The 19,542-nt window shown below is 42.9% G+C and overlaps 1 protein-coding gene across 1 annotated transcript in view; it reads right to left on the bottom strand.

Moving 5' to 3' along the window:
• The window catches only part of DSCAM (DS cell adhesion molecule), a 957,910-nt gene that overhangs the window by 240,244 nt on the left and 698,124 nt on the right, over window positions 1-19,542 (bottom strand). Inside the window, exon 11 of the mRNA XM_064577323.1 lies at window positions 9,412-9,531. Coding sequence (XP_064433393.1) covers window positions 9,412-9,531 — 120 coding nt within the window. The remainder of the gene's footprint in view (window positions 1-9,411; window positions 9,532-19,542) is intronic.

The following is a 19,542-nucleotide window of genomic DNA, read 5'->3' as shown; positions in this document are numbered from 1 at the left end:
CATGCCTGCCCAGTACTAGCTACCATTTGGTAGTTCACTAGCTCAGCACGCCAACTGCATGACTTTATACCTAATTGGCAAGGATTCCTTTTTATCATTAAGGCAGAACACTGGCCCCTCACTCACTCATCAGAAAATAGAACCATGAACTGACACAAGTCATCAGGGAGTTTAAGTGACTCCATTACACTGACGCCACCATCACTTTGCGTTGGGATTGTGGGCTGTCAGGATCCCCTGCAGCTGCATCCACCACACAAGGCCTTCAGCCACCTCTTCCCTGGAGCAAGAGATCCCCAAACATTTGCCCGCAGGGTGGCTGCCTCTGTCTATAAGAACAACGAGGAAAAGGGCAGATGGAGGAGTGGAGAAAAAGAAGGGAAGGGAGGGAAAGATGGGCCTGGGGCCTATGGTCCTGGTGACCCTATCAAGGCTCAGGGAAATTGCAGCTTCTTTGGGTAGGGGTGGGGGAGTATCTTGGTGCACCTCCCAGGGCCACTAAACCACTTATTTCAGCCCAGAGGAAGGCAGAAGATTTTCACCCATGCTGAGTTTTATTCTACCATCAAAGGAAGAAAATAAAACAATATGTTGAGTATCCATCCTCTACTGTTCTGCTCACAATCCTTTTCCAAGAACTCATGATGTTTGTGAGACCCATTGTCCCCATGTGGGGACCACATAAGTGGAGCTGTTTTTGTTGTACACAGGGAGCCACATTCCACTTTGAAGTTGGGTTTATTTTCACCACTATGTCACAGAGAGGTGTTGTCTTCTCCTTTTTTAGATTCTTTGAGCTCTTTACCTGTATTAATTCCAGATTCTTGTGCTAGTGGGGACGGGGACACTGGATAACAATTGGGCCCAATAGCCTTGATGAGCCCGGTGTATGAGCGTGAAGCAAGTGTTGCTAGAAAGACCTAGGAGGTTCGCTGTAGGTCCAGCAAACTGATGGCTCAGAAGAGGTTGAACCATGGGGTTAGAGACTCAGGGAACTCTGCCCACACAGAGAACAGGGTAAGTGGTGAGCCCAGGAGTACTGAGGGCTTGTCCCATGCTGCGTGTTCTTCCTGTCATTCCAAAATACAGGTCTTGGGGACTGTGGATGGCCCTGGGATGTCACCTTGACCTTGGGAGAGAAGGGGTGAGCAGGACCAAGGTGAGGCATTCTAGGGCAAGCCCCTGAAGTAGGAGAAGGCTCCCAAGGGGTTACCTGAGCAGTTGGACCAGGTACTGAGCATAGCGTTTGTGTCTCAGTTTGACATTGAGCATGATGCATGGAAACATCCAGGGAACTGTTGCAAGTGTCTGCTTTTATTTCTATAGATTTCTAAACAAGAGTCAAGTCCCTGTTGTCCCCTTTAACAAGGCTCTGCTGAGGAGGGAAGGATACAGTCAGAGGCTGGGAGGAAGGCAATCTGAGAGAAACAGGCAGGACAAGGAGGGCCCCACACCAACTGCAGGCCACTATGTGTCCTAGAGAGCGGAAGAACACAGGAACTCTCCCAAATTAAGGGCACCCTCTCTCCCTCACTGGGAGGAGAGACACAGGTGGCCTCAGAGGGCCAACAAAGCCTGGTTATCAATGGGCTGCCTTTCCACCCAGAAAACTGAAGAGGACCAAACACACTTGCAGGCAGAAGTTTACAAATACTGCCTCAGGCACACAGAAAGAAAGCAATTAAATTATAATGGACATTTTAAAAAGATTTAAATAGGGCACCTGGGTGGCTCGGTTGATGAAGCATCTGCCTTCAGCTCAGGTCATGATCCCAGGGTCCTGGGATTGAGCCCTGCATAAGGCTCCCTGCTCTGCAGGGAGCCTGCTTCTCTCTCTACCCCCCCACCCCCGCTTTTGCTCCCTTTTACTATCTCTCTCTCTCTCTCAAATAAATAAATTAAATCTTAAAAAAAAGATTTGAATAAATAGAGTGTCCATGATATTGGCTGGGAAAGCTCAATATTTTAATGAAGTCCCTGTTCTCCACGTTAACCTTTAAATTTATTACAATCTCCCAAAGTTTTCAGAATAAATTTTTCTAGAATTTGATAAAATTATTCTGACATTCATCTAGAAGAAATAAACAAACAAAACTCCACGTGAGAAAGACAGGACATTTTTAGGGGGGGGGGATGGGGTAACTGGGGGATGGGTATTGAGGAGGGCACAGGATGTGACGAGCACTGGGTGTTATAAGCAACTGATGAATCACTGACCTCTACATCAAAAACCAATGACGTACTATATGTTGGCTAACTGAATTTAAATAAAAAAGAGGAAAAAAAGAAAAAAGAAATACAGGACATTTTTAGAAAACAAGTAAAGAGTATCATTGTACTAGATACTAAAATACATTTGGAAGAGAGAACCCTCTAATATGCATGGTCCCAATGCCAGATCGGAGTAAAAGAAAGGATCTAAAACAGACTTCAGTGGACACATTTTCTTTTTTGTAGATTATAAAGTCGTTCATGTTAGTGGGGGAAAAGTTGGGCTATCCAATACCCTGGTACCCACGTGAGCTGTTGATGATGACTGCTGGTGTTCTTGACTAATTGCTATGTGCCAGGCACCAGGATAAATGCTTTCTATGAATCATCTTACTAAATCATTACACGCATCCCCTCATTTTATCCACCAGACACATGAGGAAGCTGTGGTTCACACAGGTTAAGTAATTTTCCCATAGTAACATAGTCAGACAGTGTTGTGTCTAGTGTCCGAACTCAGCTAACTCTCTTAACAGAGGAGTTCTTAACTACTTCTCCTAGATTCCCACCTCACTTATTTTTCTGAAAGAAAGCCCAAATTTAATACAGCTCAGTGTATAAACAATGGGGTTTAAGGTTTAAAGATGGCAGCATAAAACCAGCCTTTCCTCTCTTCCTGGAAACCAACCATACAAGTACAAATAGGAGAAAGAGGGATGGAATATCTCAACCACAAAGGAGGCAAGCGGTAAACTAGAAGCGTACCTTGAGCAGAGGTGCATGCAGAAAGACAAGGACAGGGGACCGTGGCTGCGAATCTGAGCAAGCATCAGGATGGGATGTGTTGTCAGAGTGGGGGCATATCCGAGGGGCCCTACTGGCACCTGGGACCGCAGTGTGCCCAGGCCGGGTGGGGCTGGAGCTTTCCCTACACCTGCTGTGGCCCTTAGAATCAGATAGGCAGGATTCGGCGAGGAACCAGATACTTGGACAAAGCAATCTCTCTGTGGGGATATGAATTTTCCTCAAATGGGAGTTCTCAAAAGGAAGCCAGCATCTAGCAAAGATGCTATGACAGAAGCAGAAAAAGCAATCAGGTAATGGGATCACACCAGAAAAACATTGCCGTGAGTTAGATGAAAGCTGTGAACAAAACAGCCACTTGTCTAGGAAGCCAGAGCTCAAGCAAGAGTGAAATATGAAGCGGCGGGAGTGGCGAAAGGAGGAGGAAAAATGAAATCACAAACGTGAAGGAAAAATTGGAGAGAATGCAAAGAACAGACTTGGCTCAGGTAAAAGGCATAGAAAATAAACATTAAAATAGCATGTTTGAGTCAACGGCTAAAAACTCCGAGAGAAAACAGCTCCTGTAGTGGGTAGGTGAAGGGAGCCCTGTGATGCCACAGAGGGGACCCTGCAGAAGAAAATGAAAAGCAGGGAAGAGAACAAATATTTACAGGTGTAATTTAGGCATTGTTTTCTTAAATTAAAGATGCTTAGAATCCACATATTAACTAGCACACCACAGCTGAGGGACAACTGGACCCCAAATGAATGACATGAAGGCACAGACCATACATTTGCTGGACTCCGAAGTCAGCTTTTTGGTTACATGCAGCAAAATGATTCTACCGGGAAGTCAGGCAGCCCCTGTTCCCTCCCTGGAAATAACATGAGCCACCCGCCTCCTACCAGCCAAACCGGCTTTATGTGTGAAAAAGGAGCAGACACGCCATTGCGAATGGAGAAGAGCTTGGAACAGTTCTTGCTGGAAAACAATGGCTAAGGACCAGAGGTAGCACAGGGTCAATGTCACAGAACGGAGGCAAATCTAAAGTTGGGCATATGGCAGCAGACCAGAAGGTGGAAGGTATGAGCTCTGACAGTGCAGAAAGTATTTATCAAAAAAAAAAAAAAAAAAAAGTATGCCTGGAAAGTTCCTCATTGCTTATCCTGGGGACTGAGGGCTGTGTCTACGGAGAGGCCGGCACTCCTGTGCTGACCGCAGCCCAATTTGCCCTCCGGGAGTGGGGGTGCTCCATCTCTTGTCAAAGACGCCTCCCCTTCGCTCACACCCACAGCCAGCCCATCAGCCTAGCGGATTCTGAACTGCTTCCCCTCCTGCGGGGCTGTCACCCTGATCCAAGCCATGTCGTGGCTTGGGGGCCGCTAACAGGCTCCAGCCACAGGTCCGGCCTCCACACACAGGGCCGATGCACCGCGCCTGCTGGATTGCTCCAACAGCCTCCTGGTTCAGGGGTCAGCATGGCAGTGGAAGAAAGGGGAGAGTGTCACTGTCACCACTGTGACCCCCACTCACCCCCACTTTGGCATCACCACATCCTTGCAATGACTGATGGGAGAGCTGACCCCCTGTGACCTCTTGGATCTCCTTTCACTCTGCCCCAGCTTCAGGGTCTTCCTCAGCGTTTCTGGAACATTCCAGGCTCAAACACACTTCTGCCCCTGACTTTGGCACCATCTGGCCCCTTGACCTTCGGCGCTTCCCCTGCAGACGTGCACAAAGCTCGTCTCCCATTTCTTTCAGGCTTCGCTAACATTACCTGCTCTCGGGCCTTCCCTGACAGCCTTATCTGAAATGCAAACTACTCCCCACTCCTCTCCGACCCCCACACACCAAGGCATCTCTGACCGTTGCCCTTGAAAGTTGCCATGAGGAAGCTTCCCTGGGGTCAGAAGTACCCCTGTCCCTGGGCAGCCAGAGAGTGAAGGATGCCCCAGCGGGCCACACGCCAGAGCACTGGCTGGTTCTTACTGGAGCAGCCCCTCCTTGGGCCCGAGCGGCTAACAAGGGGATGGTCCCCAGGACAGTGGCTGAAACCCGTTCCCACCACCATACATTTCTGGGAACACAGATGACGCCCACTATGGTATTCAGCCCTGATTTTAAAAAATCTCTTCAGACAAGAGGCTTTGTTTGTCCGTGTAAAAGGACAAAACAATCAGGAGACAGAATTGGATGTTTTAGACTTGGCGCATCCATACCCAATGTCAAAACTGTAAGAACGTTATCTTCCCACAAAGACTGTTTCCTTCCTGCACCCGACGTCCTCAAGCCACTGCACTGACTCTGGAATTCTGCAGCCTCAGGATTAAACTGTTGCAGCTCTCAGAGGAACAACCCAAGTCCATTGTGTTTACATCTCTTTTGGTCACACATAAGGAAGGCGCCCTGATGCTCTCAGTGAATATTTGATTACTGGGAACACATTCCATAAGCAAGGCTAAATTTTTCTTAAGAAACATCTTTATCACTTGTATAATTAAAATGATAATATACAATCTCCCCCCTTTCCATCGGAAGATATTTAAAAATAAGCATTGGGGGCGCCTGGGTGGCTCAGTTGGTTAAGCGACTGCCTTCAGCTCAGGTCATGATCCTGGAGTCCCGGGATCGAGTCCCGCATCAGGCTCCCTGCTCAGCAGGGAGTCTGCTTCTCCCTCTGACCCTCCTCCCTCTCATGCTCTCTGTCTCTCATTCTCTCTCTCTCAAATAAATAAATAAAATCTTAAAAAAAAAATAAATAAAAAATAAAAAAATAAAAAAATAAAAATAAGCATTGGGACACCTCGGTGGCTCAGTCAGTTAAGCTGCCAACTCTGGATTTAGGCTCAGGTCGTGATCTCAGGGTCCTGGGATCAAGCCCCGCATCAGGATCCATGCTCAGCAGGGAGTCTGCTTAGGATTCTCTCTCTCCCTCTTCCTCTGTCCCTATCCCAACTCATATGCCCTCTCTCTCTCTTAAATCTTTAAAAATAAGCAGACCTCTTATTTAAAAAAATAATAAAAATAAGCATAACACTGGTATTATTTTCGTTGTAGGAAACCGGCAATGATGTAAACTGTGGAAGGTTGTGTGCAGGAATACAATTCTGGCCAGTGGCCAAGGTGTCTTGAAAGTGATAGAAATTGCTTGGTCTGAGCCAGCCATTCTACTCATAGAAATTTATCCCTGGAAAAAATGGACACGTACAAGGATCGATGAGATAGTCACTGTGACATTTTTAGGAGAGTGAAAACTCAGAAGAATGCTAACATACACTATGCAGCAAGAGCGTTGGACGCACCTAGCTGCCAAGGTCCATCCTCCCCTCTTACTTCATGAAGTAGCCCAAGTTGTAGGCATGGCGGACACGTGCATCGTTACAAAGCATCTTGCAGACCCCCATGGGGTTTTTTGTTGGTTTGTTTGTTTTGACGCTTATGACCAGATTTATTAGAGAAATCTCTATTCAAGGTAAAAGGAAGGGAGGGGCCGTGGGGGTGGGCAGCAGGGACCGGGGCTGCCCACGCTCCCGGGGCCAGCAGTGGTTGCAGTTATAGCCGTGCCCACGGCTCTGGGTTTGACCAAGACAGCACTCTGTGCCCGATGAGGCTGCATTCCGGACTGTCACACGCCAGACCACCAGGGCTGAGCACACGGAACCCACGGAGAGAATTAAGACACAAGCGGTTTGCAGTTTCATTGTTTTGAAATCAGTTCGACCATAAAAATGAGATTGGGGTGGGACCAGCGATGCAACTGAGCCACCAGAGAAGAGGCGGGGGAGGGGCTGGCCCCAAGTGCGGACCAGCAGAACTGATTTATGGACATTCTGGCGAGGTCCCTGCAGGGGGATGACTCAGGTCGGGTGGCAGCTCTCTCCCTTCAGTGGAAAAATTGGAAGTGGCCGTGGAGCTCAGTGGTGGGAGCTGCTTGCCAACAGGGGCAGAACAGAGGTACAAGCAGTTTGGGTCCCTGATACCCTAGAGGAAAAAACAAACTGGTCCTGAACTATCTGTCCAGACTCCTCATAGGAGAAAGAGTAAACCCCTGTGGCTTTAAGTCACTGACCCCAATCCTAGCAAAGTCAAAGAGATAGTTAGAGGGACTTATGGAAGTATTAATGTGAATACTACACAGGTATTAAAAAGTCATAGTGATCACCCATGTTTATTGACATGGAAAGAAATTCACAGCATATTGATAACTGAAGAAAGGAGATTATAAGTTAGGAAGAATCATATGATCAATTAAAAAGCCTGCAAAATTATATGCATATCCACGGATATATATATTTGCTAGGGGACAGGTCTGATAGGCTAGCCAAAAACACAGAGTATTATCTTTATCTTTGAATGATGCTATTTGGGGGGAATCTAACTTCATAAAAAAATTTTTGTTGCAATTTCTATGTGTTTCTTTGATGATTTCATATTGCACATAAAATTTAAAAATAAAAAAGGCTACTGCAACTTAATTCGCACATGAATGATGGGAAGGAATAAAATGTCTATCAGATCCATGACAGAGGAAGCACTATTTCATCTATAAGAAACACTCTTACAAATAAATAAAATATGGAGAGAAGCATGTAAGTAATATGAATAAGACATTTCCCAAAAGGGAAGCAGAAGTGGTCAGTAAACAGAGGATAAAAATGTTGTAACATCATTAGTAATCCAAATATACAAATTAAAACAGAAAGCCATTTCAACCATCACATTATAAAGTTTAAGAATAAAAAGATCCTTTCGAATTGGCGAGGATGCAGGGACACACAGAGCCTCACCCTGCTGGTGAGTGTGCAAACTGCTGCAATATTTTCCAAAGGACCCTGAGCCAGTACAGACCAAAAGTCTTAAATGTGGTCATGCTACTTTACTTCTAAGGATTTCCCTAAAGAAAACAATCACACAGACACACATTACCTACACATCCAAGGATGTTCATCCGGTGGAGTTTATAGTAGTGATACACTGAAAACAATCTCAAGGAGAAAGAGGGAGCCTTGCACAGTGGCAAACATTAGATATAATTTTGAAGAAGGTAAGTGTTGTGGGAAATGTTCATAATATCATATATGAATATGTATATAAACTAAGTTAAATGCATGCTGTTTGTTTTCATGTAATGCAACATGAGACTTCAAATATGGTCGAAAATAAAAGGTCACGTGGGCAGATATTCTGAATAACAGGCTTGGTTTTTCAATAACATGCTTTCACATGGACAATGTATGTGGCAGGCTACAGGGGAGGAGCCTCAGGGAATTCTTAAAAATTTAATTGATTCCCTCCTGCAATGAAGTGGTTTCTAGCACACTCTTCCCTCCCTCTTCTCTTTTCCCCTGGAAGGAGGTGGTAAGTAAGACCCATTTGTTCTGCTTTTGTTGCACTGATATTTCCATAATAAGAAAATGCAACATGTTACTTTAAAAAGCAACATCTGGAATACAAACCATAATAAAGCAAACAAATAAATAATACACTCAGAACAATTAAACACACATAGTAGGTCTTAGATTGTTAGGAAAAGAGACCATGATTTATTTGTTTATCCCACCCGTGTGCGTTTGGCCTTCAACCGTTTGATAAATTACTGAGTGAAGATGAGTGAATGAGAAAAGAAAGAGAACTCCAATATGTCGGTGAGCACAGTTAAGCACCCTTCCCTGGAGAAGACTGTAAGATGGATATAAATGATCTCTATGGTGTCTAGAATGTTCCCCATTAGTCTGCATGTTACGTTTCTATTCCTGTAATGTTTATAGTCTTACCTTAAAACTGGCGAAGATGCTTTGCCTTTGAAGAGAAAGCATGATTAGACACACATATTCAAACAAAGAACACTGGATGCTCAACATAGGACATGGATGTGTGTGTTTTTAAAAGAGCATACCAAAAAAAAAAAAAAAAGAGCATACCAGGCAAATGATATGGAATTTGTATATTCTAAGATAACTAGTTAAATAAATCCATCAATTTTATTTTTAACCGTCTACATCCACTTAATGTCATATATATAAACCCTGGGGATTCTTTTCAAACAATGGACAATTCTGACAATTCGTTCTTGTGTCTGCACATGGAGGGGTGTGCAGTGTTCCCCAAGCAGATCATGGTTACACCACACAGGTAGGCAATGCAGAGCTGTCCCCAGGGCTGAAATAACTTCCAATGAATCCCCTGCCCCATTCATGATCTTTCCCAGGGCATGCTATACAAGACCAGACACTCCTGGTTCAAATTAAAAACACTCAGGTGGACCAGAGGCGTAAATGTGAGAAGACAGACTTGGTGGAGGTGGGAACATATCTACTTGCCAGAAGCATGTCTAGAAGGATGCAAAATGCTCCTCTAATTCTTTAGATTCTACCATGTTTGGCAGGCAACAAGCAAATCAAGTAACGTCATACCTTTAGAGAATTTCCACACTATGGTGGGTACAGGATAGCCCTCTGCTGAGCAATTGAGGATGACAGCCTTGCCATAAATCCCGTCCTGGTCCCGTGGCTGAACCACAAATTTGGGAGGAACTGAAAAGAGAAAAATGTCACCCTTAATTCAGACAAGAACACAACTTATTTTAATACCTTTAGGTATGATCTGAAGTCCAAAAATTTTAATGAACATTAAAATACAAACAACATGTTAACATATATGGAAAATTGAAAAACAGTATTTGTGAGCTGGAACAAATTAGGAAAGTGACCTCAGTGTAGGAAATCAATGATATTCTGCACACTGAAGTTACTTTGCCCTGGGGAAAACTGGGATCATGTGTGGGAGTTTGACTAAACCAAGGGAATATGACATTCTGTTGGGTTTTTTTTTTTTTTTTTTTTTGGGTTATAGAAGATCTTCAGCAATCCACTCCATGGCATATAGAATCAGGGCCACAATTGAAAGAACAAAGAGCAATTATCAAGAGTAAGTATTCCTCTTGGGTGTGCACTGCTCAAAGCATTTGGTATCTATTCTTCTAACAGGAGATGAAGGGAAAATTAATAGGCATCCCCTAAAGGCAATAAGGAACATAGCATGGTATTGAACTTTTCCCAAAAATCTGATGAAGACACATAGACCATTATTCCTGATGTCAGCACTCTTCTGGGCCAATGGGGGACAATGGAGGCTAACTGAAGTGAGGTACCATGATGGCTTTATCATAAGTGTATAAAAAAGGCATATTAAATAACTGAGTATTTGGTGAGTTTTGTGAGGTGCCGAAAAAAATGCATCCCTACCCAAAACATACACAAGCACCTGTTTAGAACATACCTCCCAAGAGAAAGCAAATGCCTTGAGTTAAGTTATTGTAATTCTAAGAGTTTTTGAGCCTGCTCTTAAAGAGAGGATATGGATACTTCTAGGAAAGGCAGCATCTGAAGGTGTTAGAATCTCAGAAACTTTTCCAGGAGACCTGGATTTCGTCTGGTCCCAGGAATTCAGCTGGATAGGGATCAAACCATTCTGAATACCTACGAACTCAACATGAGACCGAAGAAAGGAATAGCAACAACTCTCTGAACAGAAAAGCGACCACTTTCTGGAAGGTAGGATGTGTGGAGAAGTGAATCCGAGGTGATATTCGGGGGGATAGACGGCGGTGGAGGGGGCCTCCATCAGCCACTTCTGGCAAGTGATAGAGCCGCGGAGCACAAAATTGGAACTTGTAGAAGTCGGCTCGCTGAGGGACGTCACTCCAGTCGCTAAGCGGGGGATGGAACCCTTGTGGGACAGTGTGGTCTCAGGACCCTCGGGGTCACAGGGAGACCGGGGATGCCTGAGTGCAGCAGAGCTCCCAGGTATCGGAGCGGGGAAGCCGGCTGCAGAGGCGGAGCCCAGGCGCGGGCTCTCAGCTCAGGGTTGCCATAAACCGTGATCCGCGGCACAGTCGGGCCCCTGCTCCTCCAGCAGGGACCCAACAAGCGGCAGATCCGGGGAGACTCCCCTTCCTCCCCTGGGAGGAGTGGCGTGGGAGCGCACCACAGGGATCTGCTGGGTTTGGAGACTCCACATGGGGTTGGGTGCCAGAGATAGAAACGAGCGGTCATAGGCCGGTGAGCAAGGAGTGCGGCCGGAGACCGGGGAGACGGGAGTGACTGACGGCTTTTCTCTGGGGGCTCACTGAGGAGCAGGGCCCTGAGTTCTCGGCTCCTCCGGGTGGAGATTGGGAGGCCGCCATTTTCACTCTCGGCCTCCAAAGCTGTACGGAAAGCTTGCAGGGAACAAAAGCTCCGGAGAGCAAACCCGAGCAGATTACTTAGCCCGGACCGGAAAGGGCGGGGCAATTCCACCTCCAGCAAAGACACTTGGGAAACACGGCAACAGGCCCCTCCCCAGAAGATCAGTGAGAACAGCCAGCCAAGACCAAGTTTACCGATCAATGAGAACGGCAGAACTCCAGCGCTAGGGGAATACTGCACATAGAATCCATGGCTTTTTTACCATGATTCTGTAGTCTTTCAAAGTTAATTTTTTTTAACTTTTTTTTTTTTGAATTTTTCTTTTTGCCTTTTTCAACCAACATCTTACCAATCCCTTTTTAAAAATACATTTTTATTTTTCATTTTTAGAGTCATATTCTATCCATCCATAGTAGTTACCCTTATTTTTGGCATATATATATATATAAGTTGTTCTCTCTTTAAAATTTTGAGATACAGTTTCTTCTAACAGATCAAAATATACCCTAAATCTCTAGTGTATGGCTTTCTTCTAGTCTCCTGCCTGATCATATTCTCTCCCTTTTTTAAAAATTTTTTTCTCTTTTAAATCCTCTTCTTTTTTCAAACAACTTCTTATCAATTCCTTTTATAAAATCCTTTATAATTTTCATCTTTACAGTCATATTCCATCCCTTCATCATATTAACCCTTATTTTTGTACATATATAAGTATTTCTTTCTTTAAAATTTTGGGAGGCACTTTCTTCTAAGAGACCAAAATACACCCAAAATCTAGTGTGTGGCACTGATCTATGCACCAGTCTGATCATATTTGATCATATTCTGTTTTTTGTTTTGTTTTGTTCTGTTTTTCTTTTTCTTTTTTTTCTTCTTCTTTTTTCTTTCTTTCCCTTTCTTTCCCCTCATTTCAGGCCTTTTCTGATTTGTTTAGAGTATATTTTCTGGGGATGTTGTTACCCTGTTAGCATTTTGTTCTCTCATTCATCTATTCTCCTCTGGACAAAATGACAAGATGGAAAAAATCACCTCAACAAAAAGAACAAGAGGCAGTACCGACTGCTAGGGACCTAATCAATATGGACATTAGTATGATGTCGGAACTAGAGTTCAGAATGATGATTTTAAAGATACTAGCTGTGCTTGAAAAAAGCATGGAAGTTATTAGAGAAACCCTTTCTGGAGAAATAAAAGAACTAAAATCTAACTAAGTCAAAATAAAAAAGGCTATTAATGAGGTGCAATCAAAAATGGGGTTGCTAACTGCTAGGATAAATGAGGCAGAAGAGAGAACTAGCGATATAGAAGACCAAATGATGGAAAATAAAGAAGCTGAGAAAAAGAGGGATAAACAACTACTGGATCGGGAGGGCAGAATTCGAGAGATAAGCAATACCATAAGACGAAACAACATTAGAATAATTGGGATCCCAGAAAAAGAAGAAAGAGAGAGAGGGGCAGAAGGTATATTGGAACAAATGATAGCAGAGAACTTCCCTAATTTGGGGAAGGAAACAGGCATCAAAATCCAGGAGGCACAGAGAACCCCTCTCAAAATCAATAAAAATAGGTCAACACCCCGACATCTAATAGTAAAACTTACGAGTCTCAGAGACAAGGGGAAAATCCTGAAAGGAGCTCGGGACAAGAGATATGTAACCTACAATGGTAGAAACATTAGCTTGACAACAGACCCATCCACAGAGACCTGGCAGGCCAGAAAGGACTGCCACGATATATTCAGAGCACTAAATGAGAAAAATATGCAACCAAGAATACTATATCCAGCTAGGCTGTCCTTGAACATAGAAGGAGAGATTAAAAGCTTCCAGGACAAACAAAAACTAAAGGAATTTGCAAACACGAAACCAGCGCTACAAGAAATCTTGAAAGGGGTCCTCTAAGCAAAGAGAGAGCCTAAAAGCAACATAGCCCAGAAAGGAACAGAGACAATATACAGTAACAGTCACCTTACAGGCAATACAATGGCACTAAATTCCTATCTTTCAATAGTTACCCAGAATGTAAATGGGCTAAATGCCCCAATCAAAAGACACAGGCTATCAGATTGGATTAAAAAAATAAGACCCATCAATATGCTGTCTGCAAGAGACCCATTTTAGACCCAAAGACACTCCCACATTGAAAGTGAGGGGGTAGAAAACCATTTACCATGCTAATGGACACCAAAAGAAAGTTGGGGTGGCAATCCTTATATCAGACAAATTAGATTTTAAACCAAAGACTGTAATAAGAGATGAGGAAGGACACTATATCCTACTTAAAGGGTCTATCCAACAAGAAGATCTAACAATTGTAAATATCTATGCCCCTAACATGGGAGCAGCCAATTATATAAGCCAATTAATAACAAAAGCAAAGAAACACATAGACAACAATACAATAATAGTGGGGGACTTTAACACTCCCCTCACTGAAATGGACAGATCATCTAAGCAAAAGATCAACAAGGAAATAAAGACTTTAAATGACACACTGAACCAAATGGACTTCACAGATATATTCAGAACATTCCATCCCAAAGCAACAGAATACACATTCTTCTCTAGTGCCCATGGAACATTCTCCAGAATCGATCGCATCCTAGGTTACAAATCAGGTCTCAACCAGTACCGAAAGATTGGGATCATTCCCTGAGTATTTTCAGACCACAATGCTTTGAAACTAGAACTCAATCACAAGAGGAAAGTCTCTTCAACAAATGGTGTTGAGAAAATTGGACAGCCACATGCAGAAGAATGAAACTGGACCATTTCCTTACACCACACACAAAAATAGACTCAGAATGGTTGTAAGACCTAAATGTGAAAGAGGAATCCATCAAAATCCTAAAGGAGAACACAGGCAGCAACCTCTTTGACCTCAGCCAAAGCAACTTCTTCCTAGAAACATCACCAAAGGCAAGGGAAGCAAGGGCAAAAATGAACTACTGGGACTTCATCAAGATAAAAAGCTTTTGCACAGCAAAGGAAACAGTCAACAAAACCGAAAGACAACCGACAGAATGGGAGAAGATATTTGCAAATGACATATCAGATAAAGGGCTAGTATCCAAAATCTATAAAGAACTTATCAAACTCAACACCCAAGAACAAATGATCCAATCAAGAAATGGGCAGAAGACATGAACAGACATTTTTCCGAAAAAGACATCCAAATGGCCAACAGACACATGAAAAAGTGCTCAACATCGCTCGGCATCAGGGAAATCCAAATCAAAACCTCAATGAGATATCACCTCACACAAGTCAGAATGGCTAAAATTAACAAGTCAGGAAACGACAGATGTTTGCAGGGATGCAGAGAAGGGGAACCCTCCTACACTGTTGGTAGGAATGCAAGCTGGTGCAGCCACTCTGGAAAACAGTATGGAGGTTCCTCAAAAAGTTGAAAATAGAGCTACCATACGATCCAGCAATTGCACTACTGGGTATTTACCCCAAAGATACAAATGTAGGGATCTGAAGGGGTACATGCACCCCAATGTTTATAGCAGCAATGTCCACAATAGCCAAACTGTGGAAGGAGCCAAGATGTCCATCGACAGATGAATGGATAAAGAAGATGTGGTGTATATATATACAATGGAATATTATGCAGCCATCAAAAGGAATGAGATCTCGCCATTTGCAATGACGTGGATGGAACTGGAGGGTGTTATGCTGAGCGAAATAACTCAATCAGAGAAAAACATGTATCATATGACCTCACTGATATGAGGCATTCTTAATCTCAGGAAACAAACTGAGGTTGCTGGAGTGGTCGGGGGTTGGAGGGATGGGATGGCTGGGTGATAGACACTGGGGAGGGTATGTGCTATGGTGAGCGCTGTGAATTGTGCAAGACTGTTGAATCACAGATATGTACCTCTGAAACAAATAATACATTATATCTTAAAAAAAAAAAAGGAAGAAGAAGATAGCAGGAGGGGAAGAATGAAGGGTGTGGAAATCGGAGGGGGGAGACGAACCATGAGAGACTATGGCCTCTGAAAAACAAACTGAAGGTTCTAGTGGGGAGGGGGGTGGGTGGATGGGTTAGCCTGGTGATGGGTGTTGAGGAGGGCACGTTCTGCATGGAGCACTGGGTGTTATGCACAAACAATGAATCATGGAACACTACATCAAAAACTAATGATATAATGTATGGTGATTAACATAATAATAAAAAATTTAAAAAAAAGAATCTCAGAAACTTTTCCATCCTAAAATGATTAATTATGGGATGAACTTCTAACAGGGCAATCACAGAATTATGTAAGAGGATATGGATTGTGTCCACCGTGTGTCAGACACCTAACCAATGTGAGCATTCTTCCTCTCCTTTCCATAACTCCTGGTAAAGCTAATCTTGTCTGCCTTGCAATTTCCAGAATTCTTATTTTTGAGACAGAAACATGGGCATCTGTGCGACAGATCATTAGGGATTCCAGCCATCACATGAATGTACTGGGAGAAAGATCAGAGTTTATGTAAGATAGAACCTTAGAAGCATGTTGAAATGATATGAACCATAGTGAAGATAATTTTGGCCATAAAACAGCCAAGGAGGAGGGAATGATAGACATGAGAAGCAGCTGGAGATGGAACTCACTGCTGTGTTTCTGAAAGAGATGACAGTGATGGCTAGGAGTACAGAGCCAAGGACTAAACACTGGGGCTTGTGCTCCAACTATGTTTCTTCCAGTTGGATGATCTGGTGCAAGCTATCAAATGTCTCTTGGCTTCAGTTTCCTTATTGGTAAATTGGGGATAATTATAGCACTCATTTTATAGGATTGGTGTGGGGATCAAATAAATTACGATTGCAAATGTTCTCATAACTGCCTGGAAGATATTAAGTGCTCTAGGAGTGCTGGTTAATTTAATAAATGCAGGTATGTCCAGCTTTAACATAACCTTAACAAACACAATTCCCAACTTGCAAATTAAATAATTTATACAGCCAATGGGTGTCTTCAATACTGCTTAACTAGTAAGCAATTTTACTTCATTTAGATGATATTCTGAGACACACATATTCAATAAAATGTAAATATATTTAAATAAGGTGATAAGGGACGACTATCTCATGCTGGAGATTATATAGAGCAAAGTTTTCTAGTAAAAATAATCAACCTCAAAGATAGATTACAAAGTTTAAGGCACCAAGCCAAAATCACTCTGGCCAGGTAGAAGGTAAATATGCAGTCATCTATAGTCTATGCTCTATTTGGCTCAAATTCTGCTGAGAGAAGGAAACCCCTTGTCAAATGGGCAGGGTAACTAAATTCTTGCATTTCCTCTGGAAGCATGTCTAATTATAATTGATCCATGACCCCTCCCCTCAATTTGGTTCCAATCCAAAGGGACATTACTTAAAAACTGATCCAAGAGGTTTACATGGGAAATAACCATTGACATATTGCAAGTGTAAGGTAATTACAGATGGAAATGGCTCATAAAACTGCAAATTATCTTTCACATCTTCCTTTTTCATCTCCTTGTATCAGGTACTGATGGTTCTTCCTCGAAAATGTATCACATATCCTCAAATTCTCTTCATCTTCACTGCCATGCTCTGGTCACGATGGGTAGGCAGGGTGTATGGTAAAGTGCCACACACCCTCCATCCATCTGGTTTCAGCACAGGGAGGGCTGGACAGTTCCATGCACTTGCCTGGGTACCACACCAGAGCATGAGTCTCTCTTTGCTGTCCCAGGGCCTTCTCTGGACTTACAAATGCTTATTCACTTTCACTGATGCAACCCAGAAATGTGGGAGACAAACACATAACAATGGGGGGGTGCCCTTCCTCTCCATCTTCTCATCCCATGGAATGATTCTGAGGCACCTTCTATGCCTGTGCTTCTCAAACATTAGAGGGCATCAAAATCTCCTGAAGAGCTGACTAAAACACAAGTTGCTGAATCCTATCTTCCAAAGTTTTGACTCAGTAGATCTGAGGAGGGATCCAAGATACTGTCTTTCTAATAAGCTCCAAGTGATGCTGAGGCTGCTGGTCCAGAAACAATACTTTGAAAATCACTGTTCTCTGTGAGTCCTCAGAGGAGTCCTCAGAGTACAAATGAGCCCCAACTGCCCACAGCATCAACAAGCTCATTAAAACAACTTTAATTGATATTTTCCCTCCCTTTCTGATCTCATTCCCACCCCCCATCCCTCACTCTGGAATCCAGGAATCACATCTCAAATAAGTGATCAGCAGTCAATCATGGACCTTGAACTCTGCTTTCAGAGGCACTCCCTTTGAAACAAGGCCAATACTGTTCTTAGCTGGTTTCTGGAGTAGCCTCCTCACTGGTTACCTGGCACCTACAGCCCAACTTGAATCTGTTCCCCACACAGTGGCCTGAAGAATCCAAGACACTAATTGGATGAGGTGAGTCCCTGCTTAAAATCACCAGTGCACTCCCATTGTCCCTTGATATAATCCAGACTTCTACAATATTTTGAAGGTTATTTATGACTTGGGTCCCTGGTCTCCAGCTTCATCTCTTGAATTCCCCTTTTGCTGTTCTAAAACCCCATTTATTCTCCAACCCCCATGATTTCTCTTGCTGCTGGGTCTTCACATAAGCTTCTGCATTTCTTTGTTTAACAAATTCTCACTTATTATTATTTACATCTCAGCTCAAAGCCCATTTTGTCTGGAACACCCTTACTGATGCTGTGGATGAGATTGACTGCCCCCACAAACCCTGTGTTACTTGCTATTGCCTTTATCAAACATGTCTGATATTGCTGCTTTCATTGCCTGTCTCCCCCATCAGGCTCTATACCATAGGACAATAAGAATCATTCCTTTCCCACAGACCACTGGATCCCCAGCATGGAGCACAGCAATAGAACACAGAAAGCTCTCTGAAAATGCTTGCTGAATGGACAAACAAATAGGTATTATTATTCCAGTTTTACAGAATAGAGAAATAGATTTTGTCCAAAGTAACATGGCTAAGTTAATACCACAGATCAGAGTGACTCCAATGCCGAAAGCTTTTGAGTAGATGGACCTACTTTCTTCTGAGGGTAGAGAGCAGAAAGCATTCTAGGAGGATTCTGGAATTTGTGCTTAAAAATGTGCAGAAACTAAACTTTTTTTGAATGGTGTGTTTTCAACTTGTATTCTAACTTTTACAAGTAAATTCTGCCTCTTTAACAGTTTTACAAAAATGTTCTGAAGAGGCTATAAAACTGTTTAATAAATTTAAAAAATGGGGGCTGTTCAAAATACAGTGATCTTTGGTTTGGTCTGTTTATTAAAGGAAGGAATTATTTTTGTAGTTTTTAAGAGAGGAATAGTAGTATGCTTATAATAGGACAGGTATTTTTCTTTTTTTTAATTTATTTTTTGTTTTATTATGTCATGTTAGTCACCATACAGTACATCATTATTTTTCGATGTAGGACAGGTATTTTTCAATGTTAGAAGGAGTCCATTTTTTTTTTTAATGTTTGAAATTGCCTCCAAGAAGCTATGTATTTCCAAAGAATGGATATAAGCTTCCCTAAGCTGTCAACAGGGACAGGGATTCAGCTTTACTATAGGTAAAACTGGAAGCTATTTGGTGGGGGGGGGCATGTACATAAATATTGCCATTCTCTACTGGATGGAATTTAGTCAAGATGGTAATTGGTCAAAGTCTAGGTAAGATTTAATTTATGATACTGGAAACTAAAATCCAATGGCTTCCTGTCACAACCAGAAAGATGGCCTTGCCTTTGCCCTCAATCCCCTCCCTCCTCCCTTATGGGACACTGAGCACATTGTTCTCTTGCTGCTCTTTGAACACACAAACCTCACTCCTAACTTGGGTTCTTCAAGCTTGGTCTATCTGCCTGGCACTCCCTGTGCCTTATTCCCTCACCTTAGTCAAGTCTGCTCAAAAATCTCTTCAGAAAGGCTTCCTCTGTCCACCTGACCTGACCTACCTTTCCTATCCCTATCACTTTCAATCCTCCTACTAGTTTTACTTTCATAGTACCTGTAGATACCCGACATTGCGTGTTTGTTGTCTCTGTCTTCCACTGGAATGTGAGGTTTATGGAGTAGGAACTTGGGATCTCTATTTTGATCATCACTGTACTCCAGCACTCAGAATATCTGGTATAAAATAGAGGCTTAATAAATATTTGTTGGAAGAATCAATGGATGAAGTAAAATGATAGCACAAATATGGTATCAAAAATTGGACCACTAAACATAGCAATAAGATAGTGGCCTCGTATAATTTTTATTTTCCTTGCCAAATAAAGGTTAACTAGTAGCCTTCTGTGTGGTGTTTGTTTTCTATGTGGCAGCTCATCATTAAAAGCCAGACACAGCAGATACATCAT

The sequence above is a fragment of the Mirounga angustirostris genome, unplaced genomic scaffold (assembly GCF_029215605.1).
Source record: "Mirounga angustirostris isolate CCGP_5_RB_7025 unplaced genomic scaffold, mMirAng1.0.hap1 SCAF_1, whole genome shotgun sequence".
NCBI lineage: Eukaryota > Metazoa > Chordata > Mammalia > Carnivora > Phocidae > Mirounga > Mirounga angustirostris.
This window is presented reverse-complemented; position numbering and strand designations above follow the sequence as displayed.